The sequence below is a fragment of the Helianthus annuus genome, chromosome 7 (assembly GCF_002127325.2).
Source record: "Helianthus annuus cultivar XRQ/B chromosome 7, HanXRQr2.0-SUNRISE, whole genome shotgun sequence".
Taxonomy (NCBI): Eukaryota; Viridiplantae; Streptophyta; class Magnoliopsida; order Asterales; family Asteraceae; genus Helianthus; species Helianthus annuus.
Genome location: NC_035439.2, coordinates 45,743,049 through 45,758,362, shown reverse-complemented (window position 1 = coordinate 45,758,362; position 15,314 = coordinate 45,743,049). Strand labels below are relative to the sequence as shown.

General features: G+C 39.1%; 1 protein-coding gene across 2 annotated transcripts; it reads right to left on the bottom strand.

Annotated features, from left to right (window-relative positions):
• Positions 1–3,512: 3,512 nt before the first annotated feature.
• LOC110926677 (transcription factor MYB3R-4) lies at positions 3,513–7,827 on the bottom strand. 2 transcript variants are annotated; one of them, XM_022170403.2, is made up of 11 exons: positions 7,511–7,827; positions 7,385–7,442; positions 7,253–7,310; positions 6,999–7,093; positions 6,815–6,918; positions 5,529–5,657; positions 4,655–5,456; positions 4,378–4,583; positions 4,193–4,280; positions 3,914–4,093; positions 3,513–3,810 (listed from the first exon to the last, which is right to left on the bottom strand). In XM_022170403.2, the coding sequence occupies exons 1-11, from the start codon at positions 7,549–7,551 to the stop codon at positions 3,712–3,714; spliced, it is 1,860 nt and encodes a 619-aa protein (XP_022026095.1). In that variant the 5' UTR covers positions 7,552–7,827; the 3' UTR covers positions 3,513–3,711. The 2 variants fall into 2 exon arrangements, with proteins under 2 accessions (XP_022026095.1, XP_035831554.1); XM_035975661.1 differs by having other exon boundaries at positions 4,655–5,276; positions 5,640–5,657.
• Between the last annotated feature and the right edge of the window lie 7,487 nt (positions 7,828–15,314).

Sequence of the window (15,314 nt, the reverse complement as noted above, 5' to 3'; positions counted from 1 at the left end):
ACAAACTAAGATCTATCAAAGATCTGAACAATTACATGGTGTGAAGGAATGAAAGAAGGATTTCCAACTTCCTTTCAACTCTTTTACACTCAATGTCTTCAAACCGGTAGAAACAGAGCTTAAGCCAACTCACTAATCATTCTAACAGTTGTGTGGTTCAAGATTCGGATTCTATCTACGAGGTTCACCGATTTCGGGTTAAACTATAGACTCCGTTCCGAACCGTTCACCAGCCGGACTTGGGTGGTTCCTGTCCGAGCAGGAGAAACAAGTAAGAACGAAGGTTCCATGGTTCAGCTCGTTGTCAAAATACCTCGATATAACGTCAAACAATCAGAACAGCCAAGTGTTAGACGAACAGGCCGACCAGGTCAGAATGCTGACCGATCGAACAGGCTGTTCGAACGAACAGCCCCAACCGATCGGATATGTCAGCCGATCGACCAGGCCAGCCGATCGGCTAGCACATGGCCCCACACCTTAACAATTTCATGAAGCCTAGTATCGAACGAAGTGCGGTTCGATCGAACTACGGTTTGGGTTGAATTACTCTTCGGATCATGAGATACTATGCTTCAACCCTTAATCGATTTTTCAACTCGTTCGACATATTGGAATGCCACCCGATCGAACATGTTGTCCAATCAGGTGACATCCTGCTGACATCCGGCCGATCGAATGGTCCGTTCGATCGATCGACCTGAAAGGTAAGAACACTTCAATGTTCTCAAATACTACGACGAAAACTTCAAAAGAACAAGCCATCATACACAAACACATTCTACTCAAAGGAAGAAACAATCCACTCGAACTGTCCGACCGATCGAGCCTACCGGCCGATCGAACGGGCTGACCAAACGGACTGTCCAACCGAACGAACAACCCGTTCGATCGAACCTCCAGTTCGATCGACCAGGCTGTTCGCATCATCACTTATTTCCATTTAACGCGTTACTCATCGTTATGATATCGAACTATTCAGGCTGACCCTACTCTCAAGTGCTCCCTTCAATCCATCAATCAATCGCTGTGAGTATACTCGAACCCTTTTTGCTTTAGCACTTTTGGGTGTTACATAGGTTACTTATCTAAAAACACAATCGAACACACTACTCAATTATTTAAACGCTAACCGTTCTGCATGTATTACGTGACTAAATGAATGCTTGTTGTTAAGTTTAAACGTGGAATGTTGTCTACCTGCCTTAACGACGTAGTACTATAGTTTGGACTCAGCACCCGTTCACACGGGGGTTGTTAAGGACAATTACTTGCATGGATTACGGTGGTAATCATGTATTGCGAACTGCCTCGGGCAGTCAACCCGCAGTCATTGGTATCGATAGATCCATGTCGATAATTAACATGCTTCGTTTTCCTCTGTGTACGTGCTGGTTATGCGTAAACTATTTCGAACTCTATATGCTATATCAAACTTGTATGCTCACCTTTACATTTTATGTATTGACTTTATTTTAATGTATGTGACAGGAAATTAGGATGCTTATCTGCTAGGAAGGCGAGCTTAGAATAAGCGTCTAGAGCATAGTTGTCTGTAGATCTTGCAGAACGAGTCTCTAGAAGCATTTGAACAATTATATTATTTATATTTGAATCTGAGTTGTCGGAACAGAACATTTGACTAGTTGTTATCTGTAAATAATTTATATTATTTAAATAGTAATGATAGTTGTTGTGGAAACTTCTGGACAATCTGTTTCGCTCAGTGCCATGCCCCGATGATTCCGCCATCGTTTGGGGTGTGACAACTAAGACCAAATCTTGTCACAATGTTGAGTACTAAGGCCAAATCTTGTTAACTTTTTTGTTAGATCTTACTAAAATGACTAAAATGCTCTTTAATAAAAATATAAATATAAAAAAAAACTTTACATTATAATATTAAAGGGCATTTTAGTCATTTTATTAAGACTTAACAGAAAAAGTTAACAATGTTTGGCCTTAGTACTCAACATTGTGACAAATTAGAAAGTTAATACCTGATTTTGCAACAAAAAACTATTAGTATCTTACATTGAAATTTGGCAGAAACCACAAGGACCAACGGTGTAATTTTTTCAAAATGAAAGGAGAAGGCTACAATTTATAGGCTGATCTGGTGGCCGAACACGACCTGTGCCAAGTACAATATATGTGAAGATTTTCATACATTGAGTGTCACAGGGCATGGTACTAGGCAAGGGGTGTGGTTAGCTCTTGTGGGCCCTGGGATATCTTCAAATGTCAAAAGGGGATATTTTTGTCTTTTCTGGGATGGGGCACGAGAATGTTATCTAGGGGAAACGAAAGAATAGCCAACTTTGTTTTTCCGTCCTTTTCACCTTTTCTAGTATGTTTTTAGTCAAGTTTAATACTAAAAATAAAGCGATTCAAAGCTATTTCATCTGTATTTTCAAGAAAGTCGTTAAAAATCGGATTTTAAATGATATTAAAAACGTATATAATTATGCGCATATCACTTACTGTGGCACACCCACATTTCAAACAATAATATTTGAAGATTTTCGTTTGGTTTTTCTTTTTCAAAAAATACATAAAAATTTTAGGCTTGTTTTAATATAAATAATAATATTTGAAGATTTTCGTTTGGTTTTTTCTGTGTGGCAAACTCTCAATGCTTATTGCTGTTGTATTGTGAGTTTGAGAGGGGATGTTAGCATAATAAAGTTAGTGGGCCCTTTTGTACTGGATATTTGGTTTAGCTCATTTAGCTAGTAACCCTAGATAGCTCCTATATTTAAAGTCTTGATGTTTCTTTGTTTATGTATTCACTTTTCATTATAATAAAGCCTTAGCCACTTTTCCTCTGACATGTTTATCTACTAACATAGGAGTTATGAGTAGTGATTATTTGGGTTTGTAGACCCACTTGGTAGCGACTTATGTCTCTTAGAGGGGAGATTCTAGACTCAAACCTAGGCAAGGGTGCAGTTTAGATTTATTGGTGTAATTTATAGTAGAAGTAAGATTTGCCATTCAAAAAATTTTGGTTTTGTAGACAAGGTCAAGAATGACCATGTTGGAATTTCGGAATAGTGTGAATGGAAATATTGTTTAGTGTTTATATGGTGAATAAAAAAGAAACTTGATTAGAGCCATTTTTATGACACTTGATTAGATTTATTAGAGAGTTAAGTCTCTAATTAAGTGACTAGTTAAGAGAGACTCTTTGCTCACCCTCAACTCTTGTATCAATAGAAGGCTAGGTGCCTCATTTGAAACTAGAGAAAAAAACAGTACAAGAAAAAATACATAAGTAAAAACAAGGATTCTTTACTCGATTCCACTATCAACCTTATTTTATTTGCCGTAACTAATAAACCACACAAGTTACCTGGTGTAACCTCGAGCGCGTGTGCCATCTCCGGCAGTACATAATGTTTTAAGTTACTGTACCCCGGAAAACAGATGTGTCCGTTTGAGAGGAGACGCATAATCTATTTGTTAAGTTTAGACCTGTAGCTAAGTCCCGAAATATGGTAGATCATGAGTTTATGATTGTCATACTAGGATGCATTGCATTGCATTTCATATTCGAAACTTCAAAGAGATGGAATACATGCATTACAAACAACCATATATGAATTTTGATAATAAGAAATGAGTGGGGGGTAAATGTAAAGAAATTAAATCCATATGTTAACAAGCAGAAACAGATAGGCGAAATGTATAACAATCTCACAGCATAATCTACCTGAAACCTTTCAACAAGTAGGAAGATGGGCTTGAGAAAGTAATGTCCTTCCTAGGACTCCCACATTCACTAAAGTCCAACATGCGTCTCTCACTCTGCACAATACATACAGTCCAACATCAAAAACATAACATCATCATTACACACAATAAGATGTTTTTTTTATTTTTTACTATGCAATTTGAGAAAAGAGAATACCAAGGTGTTTAATTCTCGCTCTTTTTCGGTGAATCTTCTTTTAAGTACGGAATCAGGAGTCTCATCTCCTAAAACCTCGCGAGCATTGGCATATGCTGACGCAGTATGTTCACTTAATTGTTTCATTAGCCCAAGAGCATCATAGCTTATTTCACCTGGACTAGTAAAGTAACCGATATCCTACAAAGGACAAATTATTATTATTATTATTATTATTATTATTATTATTATTATTATTATATATTATTATTGTAAGTATTATCAAGTAATAATGAATACCTCAATTGTTATGTCTGTATCAAGCCTTGGACCAGGCAGAAAAGAGGACCAAGGGGAGTTCCATGCAGAGGGTGATTCTTCCCCAAACCTACACACAGAACAAACAAACAAACAAACAATCGAATCCAACTGCTCCCATTTATTTATTATTATATAAATGAAGAAGAGAGGTCTAAACATCATACATTCCCAATGCAGGATTATCAACAGTAATTTCCAGAGGTGCTAAATGACTACTTCCAGCTTTGACTAAAAGATAAGCAGCATTATTACTATTATTGTTATGTGGAGTGACACACGGGTTCTCAGATGCTGTTGCATCAGCTGGTGTATCAGATTTCATTGCCACGTTATCAGGAGAAGAAAAAGGATCTTCTTGTTCCACAAGTGGCTGTTGCACAACACTATGTTAAAGAAATGAAGCAGTGTGTAATTAACAAAGTGTTAGAATTTTGTGCATACTTTGTTTTGAAGCATTTCATGAGCAGCAGCAGCAGCGGGGTTGAAATTTTCTTTATCTTGAAAGAGGGGTTGCTTCTTTTGAGATGGGTTGTCAGAAGGTGACAGCAAATCACGGTGTCTCTTGTTGAAAATAGATTGAGTGGATGTAAAGACGGGCTGTGGAGTGGGTGAAGAAGGTGAGAGCAGCAGGTCCCATGGACAGTAGTTGTTCATCATCAGCTGACGAATACCAAGAGGACTATAATCGGTGTTACATGTCTCTATTAAATCACAGCTCAAGAACGGTGGTATGTCCAAACGAGGTGGCACATAAGACAGACCACCCCCCTCCCCCTGCTGCTGCTGATGTAGGTTTCCATCAACGGCATCATTGTTGAAACTAACATCCTGTTCCTGCTTGGGTTCACTTTCAAATGGATGATAGTATGATTGAGAAGTGTCGTCGTTCACTTGATTAAATGCCCCATCAAAACCAACCGCATTTAACGACACTGCTTCATGGTCTTGATCAATACGGTCGATGAACTCTGATTCCCTGCTGAAATCATTCCCTTGACCCTTATCTGAACATTCATTATTCTGGTCTATAAAATTGTTAGATGATGAATCACAAGGTGCAGGAGGTTGGTCTTCTTCATCTTTAACCACTGAACATCTCACAAAAGTTGAGGTTTCCTCAGCAGCAGCAGCAGCACACTGTTGTTGTGTCGTTGATGAAGTTTGGGAGTGCGAAAGCAGGCCTGATGCGCCCACTTTCTTTTTAACTGAACTATGCCAGTGATTTTTTACTGCATTGTCAGTCCTGACATCCAACCAATTTCAGTCACAAATAAAATAAAATGGACACACACACACACATAATTAGTAAGCATACCTGCCAGGAAAGAATTTAGAGAGCTCTGCCCATTTATTTCCATAAACTTTATGAGCCTGTATCAACATCAATTCCTCTTCCTCAGTCCAAGCCTCCTTATTAATTGCAGGATTAAGATGGTTATGCCACCTGAATCCATACCAATTCACAAACTAACATCACCCACCACTCATCATTCATCCCACATCACAACTCTATAACAATCTCACCAATTACACATCTACTTACTTACAGCTTGTTTTTAAACAAATAAATAATGGGTCTTGCTTTTAAACACTACATGTACCTAAGGATTGGTAGCATCATACTTTAACCATCATAAGATATTTATCCCCATGTTGTTGCAAAAAATATAAAGAACTGAAAAAGAAGAAGTTAATTTTTGCAAGTATCATGCATTAAAAATATCTTGTGTTTAAAATCACAAAGCTCCCTTTCATTGACATCACCCTTTTTGGTCGGTTCAAACATAATATCAGTTGTAGGTTCAAGGTTTCTCAAAATATTGAGGTTAAACAGAACTGAGAGCACCATGCCATCTAGCGCCTTTATGGCCAAAGTGTTGGCATAAATATATACTTTGTAGCACAAAGTCCTCAACATCCTCTGCCCACATCCCATACTTTTTGTTACACTTACAAGACAAAGATTTGAGTCTCTATAACAAGCTTACCTCTGAAACAACTATAACTAATCCCACCTATTTTTTTTTTTTTTTGTTTAAATCAGATAATATTATCCACTTTTTCTATTTTGTGGCTTGACCTCGTGACCTTCGGGTTGGCTAAACATCTCCTGTCTCATTTATCATTAAGAAAACTTTCTCTACTTTGTGGCTTGGCCACTTTTTTGTTTAGGATCTACACGGTAGAAAAAATAGGCTAAAAAGAATAACAAAACACACACAAAAAAAAATGTTGGTTGCGAAGAGGAGAAGGAGAACAGATTCAACAGGTAAAAGGATGTGTGGTTACTGCTTAGTGGCGAAGCTTGAGATTTTCGACCGGGGGGTCGAAAACGTATATACCAAAAATTTCTATAAAACCGGGGGGGGTTAAAAACGTATATACCCAAAAATTTCTATACGAAAACTACATACCCTCCACTACTGAGCAAAAAATTCAGGGGGCCGGCCGCCCCCTCCCCTCCCGCCCCCACAAAGCTACGCTACTGCTTATATGGTGTATATAGAAGTGGTAATTGGATGTGCCCCGTTTGAAACTGTATATGCAATTTCCATTTTTGGCCACCTAAGTGGCCCATGTATAGGATGGAGTAAATCTTACCTCTCACGACATTGCTTACCAATGCGGCCAGGTAAACGTTGTGCAATGGTTGACCATTTTTGGGGTCCAAGTTGTTGTACTAGTTGAATTAGTTCTTCATCTTCCTGAGTATGTAACAAAAAGAAGCAAAGGCTGATGAATTAATTCATGTTAAGATAGATAGATGCAGGGGATTATGAGTTGCCTCTTTTGTCCAAGGGCCTTTTACAAGTTGTGGATTCAGGACTTTCTGCCATCGATGCAAGCACTGAACATCAGTTCGGTCCTTGAAACATTCAGCTGAAGAAAGAATGGGATTGGGTTAGGCAAATTGATTGTAAAAGAATGAAAGCCTAGAATGTTTGATAACTAATAGAAAATTGTAAATCAGAAACCCATATCTATTTTGAATTTAGTTGTTCCTGATATTTTCAGGGATGCACATAGAAATAAACATACCGATCTTTTTCCAGTTTTTGGCTTTGAAGCGCTCAACAGCTTTACAGAGCTGATCATCCTATAACAAACATGTGGTCAGAATGGTAAATGCTGCATATGAATTTACATATAGATAGATAGATAGATAGATACCTCTTGTGGTGTCCATTGGCCCTTTGTGGAACGCCTTGCAGGGCCGGTGGTCCTCCTCCTGTAAATGAACACTAATTAATATTATAACAAGTGAAGTATTTGACAGCAGCAAGTTACTTATGATACCCATGAACATGTGGGGTTATATCAGTAGTAATGTCCTCCATCCCTCCTCCTCCTCCGTCTGCCACAAATTATCATCAAAACTTAGGGTTCCATTGTATATTTTGTTTCTTGATTGGGTTAATTGATTAAGCGACAAACTCCAAGATTCTTGAGAAATTTTCCCAAACTCAGAGCATTGGAGGTACACGCAAACGGTCGACTACAAATTCAAATAATTCTACCAAACCCTTTCTTTCTCTATATATTTTTCTTTTGGGAAATACAAACGACTTTATTGTGGCGAAATTTGGCAACTTTTTAATTAGTAATTTGACACCAATTTCTTTTGGTTCTGCGATCATTGTTTGTTTTAAAAAGGGAGTATCATCTATTGTGGTGAAATTTGGCAATTTTTTAATTAGTAATTGCTGATTCGGTAAGAGTTTTAAATCATTACCAATTTCGATAAGAATGCTTAACAATTCAGAGATAAATGTTTGAATCATTCAGAAATCTGCTCATGAAATAAACAGTTTGAATTATTAAGTGTTAAATCAGTAAGGGGTCGAGTCTAAACCATTAAGAGGCTCATTGAAAACTAAACAAATAGCCCTTAAACATTAAAGGTGATTGGAGTTGTATTGAGTTAATTGCCAAAATCGTCCCTCAGGTTTGGGCATGTTTGCCATTTTCGCCCAAAATGACACTTTTGTACCAAATTGCCCTCAACGTTTGTAACTTTTTGTCATTTTCATCCAAACCACTAACTTAGTTTATTTTTCTGTTAAGTTGAGGATATTTGGATACAACTGGCAAATATAAAACCACAAAGACGATTTTGACAATTTACTCAAACTCTTTTAAATTTCTTTTATTTAATTAATTTTGTTACATATATAATAAAAATTATACATGCAATTTTTATATGAAAAAAAATAATAGCTTTGTCACATGATTTTTATAAATTTTCATCCAGCCACTAACTAAGTTAATTTTTCTATTAAGGCGAAGGATGTTTATAAACTAAGACAGAAATTAATTTCTAATTTTTTATATAGATCAGTTTTATAAAAATAAAATCTACTTAAACCTCTAAATTTTATAAAACTAAAATGCTGATGACCTTATTGAAAAATGTCAAATAAAAAAAATCTTATCATATGTACCAAGTTTGTAATTCATCTTCTACTTTTTTAAATTCGCTCCTAAGGAAAAACAGAAGCCAGTCCCCCCCCCCTATCAAACAACGTATCGTTACCAAACCTTAAAATTACCTACCAAATTGTAATTATAATGCTATGAACCAAAAGTTTCTTTACTCAAGCCACTCATAATAAGTATTAGTTAGTTACCCTCATAATCTTAATTAAATAAATACAGTATTTTATTTCTACCAACATATTTCCTAGGTGCTCAACATATTTAAAAAATATGTAACGTTTTACAATTTTTTTCTATCTCTACAGCTGATAAATACTAAAAGTTGTAATCGATTGTTATGTGTTGCACACCAATGACGTTTTCTCTTTATAAAACTGATTTATATAAAGAAGCTGTAAATTAATTTCTGTCTTAATTTATAAAATCTAAAACATCCTTCACCTTAACAGAAAAAATAAACTGAATTAGTGATTTGGATGAAAATTTATAAAACTTATGTGACAAAACTATTAATTTTTTTTCTAAAAACTCCATGTATATTCTTTTTTATTATATATGTAACAAAAATAATTAAATAAAGGAAATTAAAAAGGGTTTGAGTAAATTGCCAAAATCATCCCTGTGGTTTTATATTTGCCAGTTTCATCCAAATATCTTCAACTTAACATAAAAAATAAACTAAGTTAGTGTTTTGGATGAAATGGCAAAAAATTACAAACGTTGGGGGAAATTTGATACAAAAGTGTCATTTTAAACGAAAATGGCAAATGTGCCCAAACCTTAGGGATGATTTTGACAATTAACTCAGTTGTATTTTATAAGTTACTAATCCAAATTTTTTATTATAATTCTTTTACCATTTTACCTATACATATACCTCAACGATTTTAACCACACCAATCTATAACTCCTTCTCAACTTCATATTTTTAAAGTTTTGCTTTCATCACATCAGGGCCGTCGCTCGAGGCCCAAATTTCTAAAGGGCCCGAAAGGTTTTTATAAGCTGTTATATTTATATATATTTAATTATATATTTAATATATGCATCTACTTGTTATACAAAAAAAGTGTTGGTTGTGAAGTGGAAAATCCATCTCAAGATAATGTAAAGCTCTCAAGTTCAAGTTTTGACTCCACCACCAACAGTTTCTTTGTTTTTTTAATTCATTTCCCCAACCACAATTTTGGGCCCAAATATTTTTCGCCCAAGGCATAAATTTTTTTTAGAGTTCTCAGGGATGGCTCTGCCGAACATGAACGCTTGGAATCCGAGCCACCTCTATTGTGAAAATTGTCCACCGGTCGATCCAAACAACCCATATTATCTCAATCTCAATCAAAACACGTATGTATCACCCTATAGTACCAATCGTACAGAGCTCGCAACTGTCACCCAATATTTCTTCTGTCACAAGGCGTACACTAGGAGGAACGTAGTTTGACGTTTTGAAATATACCATTGATGACAGGGGTAGCCCAAGACCAAATAAAATGACTTAAGTACATAAACGTCCGAAAGGTTAAATGGTTTTCGAAGGTTAAAAAACTGTGAGGTGGGGAAAAGCAATGCGGAAACAGTAGCCAGTCACATCCAGGGATTGCTTCACCAACCCACAACCGCAAAAGCAACGCAGATCTGCAGAGCACATGCTATTATCCAGGGGTCAAAAGGCTTCAACCCCCGAAATGGCAAGCCCCTCGCTGCAAGCAAGGTCACTAGTCAAATGAATGCCTCTTTGGGAGATGTCTTCTCCTATATAATTGACACTTCATTTACTGAGTTGGGACATTCCGGACCAGGCCTGTTTCCTTAAAACTCTGGTCATTCACATCGTGTACTTGCTTCATGCAAGTTACTCCCTTTCACATCCAACACACACATATTCTATTTGCTCCTTCATCCGAATCTGAACACACTTCAGAGAAGGATCCTTAGCAAACAACAAAAATAAACTAGTGAACCTCCTTCCACATCTTGCAAACGTGGGGGGACCCCACGACCTGCGTTAGGCAAGGTTAAACCCTTTAACCCTTTTGCCTAACCATCCTCGCTACTACCCTTGGTCTATTATTTGTTGCATCAACAAGTTGGCGCCCACCGTGGGGCTACGCCGCTATTTCTCTTCAAAAAAAACCTAGTAGTGTAGCTCTTTTCTCTTGAAATCACCATGTCTGAAAGTGGATCCCCGGGTAGCAGCCAAGCTCATGTGGCTATACCAACCTCTTTCTCAACTCCTGGGAGCACACCCGAGTTTCTCACCTTTAACACTCCAACTCCTTCCAGATCCGGAGTTCCTTCCCCTAATGTTGGTGTCCCTGACACTCCAACGCGTATCGAACTTACCCCCGAGGGTGTTGCCAACAATTTCCTTGAGTTGAGGTCTCTCCTCAACCAATATGTGAACAAAGAAAGGGATAAGGGAGTAAGGATTCGTCTAGACTATGATGAGCCTGAACCAACGCTGTCGCCCGGGCCCCCCATTCCACCTTTTACAACCAGGAATGAGGCTGGTCCCAGTAATCTTCCAAACCCTATTCCATATTTGTCTACAATGGCAAACCCTACAATACATCCTCTCTTTTCATCTCAACCAGTTATGAGTGGTGCTCCTCTGGGCCATGAGCTGACCCTAGATCAGCTCCTGCAATCCCCAGTGACAAGCCTTCCAGCTTCTACAACCACTTCATGGGAGCAAGCCCTATCCGTGCTCCCCCTGGCATGAAGCGCTGCTATGAGCACCCCCTTTGGAGTTAACTATTCAGTTGCACCCGGAAGCCTTCAAGGCTTCAACCCCATGCCCTAGATGATGACCCAGATGATGGCCAACTTCCCATGGCAGCACTTCATCAACCAAGTATTGGCCACTCAAGGAAACAACGGCAGTGGCAATAACACGAGAGTAGGGGTTGAAGAAGATTTGGCCAAACCCTATAAGCCAAGTAACCTTTCATGCTTTTCACAGCAAATAGCCGATTATGATTTTCAAACAAAGATCAAGATGACGTCCCACATCAGAACGTATGATGGGTCTGAGGACCCAGAGGACCATCTTCAAATCTTCACCGGTGCAGCAAGGATTGAGAAGTGGTCAAATGCTGAATGTTGTCTAATGTTCATGCAAACTCTTATCGGATCGGCCAGGATCTGGTTCAATGATTTACCTGCTCGAAGCATTCGAAGCTTCGATGATCTTAGCAAGGGTTTTTTGGCCAACTTCTCCCAACAAAGGCGATATGTCAAAGATGCGACAGTGATCTTTCAAATAAAACAACGTGACAATGAAAGTCTTCGCGAGTTTATTGAACGATACAAGAAGGAAGGTCTGACCTATGTAGGGGCAGATGAAAAAATGAGGGTAGCCGGTTTCATGAACGCTATCACCTCGAAATATCTCACAAGAGATTTCAACAAATCCCTGCCCAAGACCTTGGAAGAAGCTCTCGAAAGGGCAGAAGCCCATATCCGGGGAGAGGAGGCCGTTGATATTAAAGAGCAAAGGAAAAGAGGGTCTAGTTGGCGAAGCGACAGCCCAGCCAGAAAAAGAGGGAACTATAACTCCTACGACAGACGACAAAAGTGTCCAGACCATCGAAGGTTTGAAGGTCGGAACCCTCCAACCAAGGAGAAAGGCATGAGTTTCACACCCCTCACAAAGACTCCTCAAGAAATCCTTGCCACGGAAGAAGTCAAGCAGAACTTTAGGCCTCCTAGGCCTCTCCCCAAAAGCAGGAAAAATGAGAACTCCACACAGTATTGTGAGTTCCATGAAGAAAAGGGTCACCACACCAATGATTGCTTCCAGCTCAAGAAAAGAATTGAAGAGGCTGTTAAGTCCGGAGAACTCGCTCATTTGGTAAAAGGGGTTCGAGACAAAATGGCTGAAGGAAAGGGTAAGGAAGTCAATATGGTGGACTCCGATGAAAGGGTTCCTCACAAAAGACAACGGTTGGAAGCTTGGTAGCTTCAGTGTGTTTGCTTTCCCCCAACAGAAAAAGATCCTCTTTCAAGCCCTCTTGCTGTAGAAGCTACTGTGGGAACGATGAAAACATATAGGGAATACATAGACACTGGGGCGGCCACTGAAATCATGTTCGAAAAATTCTTCAACCGTTTGAGTAATGAAGAACGTTCAAGGCTTCAACCCTCTGGAACCTCCATAAAAGGTATTGCCGATATCCCCCTCAAGCCTTTGGGACAACTGACACTTAATGTTCGCTTCAGCGAAGGTCAGAAGGAAAGAATCCAACCACTCACCTTTGTGGTTATCAACATACCTTCAAACTATGATGTGATCATAGGAAGACCAGGACAGTGTGCATTCTACATGGCCGTGTCTGTAGGTCATGCCACAGTCAAATTTCCAACCGAGAGGGGGATAGCAACCCTCCAACCCTCTCAAGAAGCCTACCTGGTTGAAGGTGAAAGCTCCAGAAGTGAAGAAGACAAGCAAAGGCTAATCATAAATCCTAAGTACCCCGAACAGAGAATAAGGGTCAATCCAAGCCTTTCACAAGAAACACTCTCTTATCTGGAAAAGTTGTTAACACATTACAGCGATGTCTTCGCTTGGTGTCCAGAGGATATGACAGGGATCCCCCGAAACATTGCTGAACATGAGTTAAGAATACCACCCGATGTTAAGCCCGTGGTCCAAAAGAAAAGAAGCTTAGCACCCGAGAGAAGCCTGGCTGCTTGCCAAGAGGTTGAGAAGCTCGTATCAGCCGACATTCTCCGAGAAGTCAAGTACCAATCATGGGTTGCAAACCCGGTTATGGTCAAGAAACCAGACAACTCTTGGAGGATTGATACGTGGTTGTAAACCGGTACTTGTTATTGTTTAACTTAACGTTTTTACGTAAGTTTTAGTTTCGAATAGCCTACTATTAATCAAGAATGTGTTTTGCAGGTTTGATGGAGTTTAAGGAGCTTTTCGGGAGCTTTACGGGTCACCGGGTCGAAAACCGGAGCACCGGGATGCGTTACGAATCAACCGGGAGTTCAAGAAGCAAAAATTGGAGAAACTGAGTTGGAAAGGCCGTCGGCGACGGGGGTATACCCGTCCCGGACGGGCCTTAGAAAACCCCGTAGGCCAAAACAACCGTATCCAGATCTTTAACCCGTCGGGACCAGTTGTGTTTTTGGGGAGCCGTCGGCGACGGGTAGTGGATTTTCAAGACGCGAATTTTGTTACTTTGAAGGCTAGGATCGATTTTGATTGATGTTCATTGATGGAATACGGGAGTTACACAAAGAGGAGAGTTTGAAACTTCATCTTGGAGCCTAATTCACCTACCATTACATCTCCAATTCCATCTATCATCATCATCATCATCATTAAAGATCATCAAGAATCATCATCACCATCTACACACTCAATCATTCCACAAACCCTAATCCTTCCACCATCACCATCCATCACCAACCTTCATCATTCACCAACCATCCAATCAAGCTTCAAGATGACTCCATCCGCATTCCAAACCTCCGGTGATCAGGTTGCATCAACCATGAGCGGCTAATCATCTCGGTTTCACCCCGGTGTAGGTAGTTGTTAATTTTAGGGTTTCGAATTGTTCTTGTTTTAACTTAGTGACAATTTGTATTTGATTTTTGAAACTCTTGGTAATAGTGTTACATTTGTTGCGAATTCGTGAATTGTCGAGCGATGTTAAAAGTTAGGACTTCACGAAACGGTGATATGTAATTGTGCATTATCATTGTTAGGATTTACTTGTGTTGATTACAAAGTGTCTTTTTGTTCGTTCTTCGGGGCGTTGATAGTTAGTAGCACCTAAGTCACGGTACACTAAATCCGTTAATCAAATACATTTGAGTTGAAACTAAAACTTGTAGAAATCCTAGGTTAACAATTACCGAAACCGGGTGTGATTCCTTTTTATTATTATTGTTCTCGTATCCAAATTTCTTGCAATCGTTAAGTAGTAGTTGTTAATTAAGTAATTCAATTTCAGTAGTCCAAATTCACATCTTTCTACTAAACAAAAAAATACAAAAATATCTGGCAAGCTTCATAATTGTGACAATTCTTTATAATTCAGTCAAATCCATACACAAACCACATACTCTTCGTGGATCGACCCCTTACTACCACTAACACATTGTTAAGGGTAATTTGGGCTTATAAATATTATCTTTGACCGGAGCGCGACACTCCGATCAAATTTTGGCGCCGCTGCCGGGGAGTGCGTGCGCTTTGTGTTTGGATATTGTTTGAATTTTTTGTGATTAAATGTTTAACTTGTTTAGCTTTCTTTTTGTATTGTCTTTTTCTTTGTTACGCGGGGTGTGTTACTTGTGCAGGTTACAGGTAGTGCATGCGTACACGAAATTCCGGGAGGACTTCACCTTTAGTCTATGAACCGGAAATCGAAAGACTCGCAAGAAGGAACCTGGCAAGCCGGTTAGAAGCAACTCTTGCTTCTATTCAAGCCAACCAAACACCACCAACCATTGAAACCGATTCAATGGCAAACCACAACTCCAACCAAGACTTCAATCTCAACCAAAACCTCAACCCAAATCAATTCCAATCCCGAGGAACCTTTTATCCCGCTCAAAACACCCAACCTATACCTCAAGAACAACCGGGTGGTAACACCAACGCAAGACCACCCACTCCACCTTTCCGAAACCAAAATAC

Excerpts from the sequence above, each read along its gene's own strand:
- LOC110926677 (XM_022170403.2), bottom strand. The coding sequence starts at position 7,551 with ATGGAGGACATTACTACTGATATAACCCCACATGTTCATGG. Across the intron at positions 5,658-6,814 it reads GGTAAGCAATGTCGTGAGAG|GTGGCATAACCATCTTAATC; the intron begins GTAAGATTTACT and ends GTATGGATTCAG. Across the intron at positions 5,457-5,528 it reads TCTAAATTCTTTCCTGGCAG|GACTGACAATGCAGTAAAAA; the intron begins GTATGCTTACTA and ends GTTGGATGTCAG.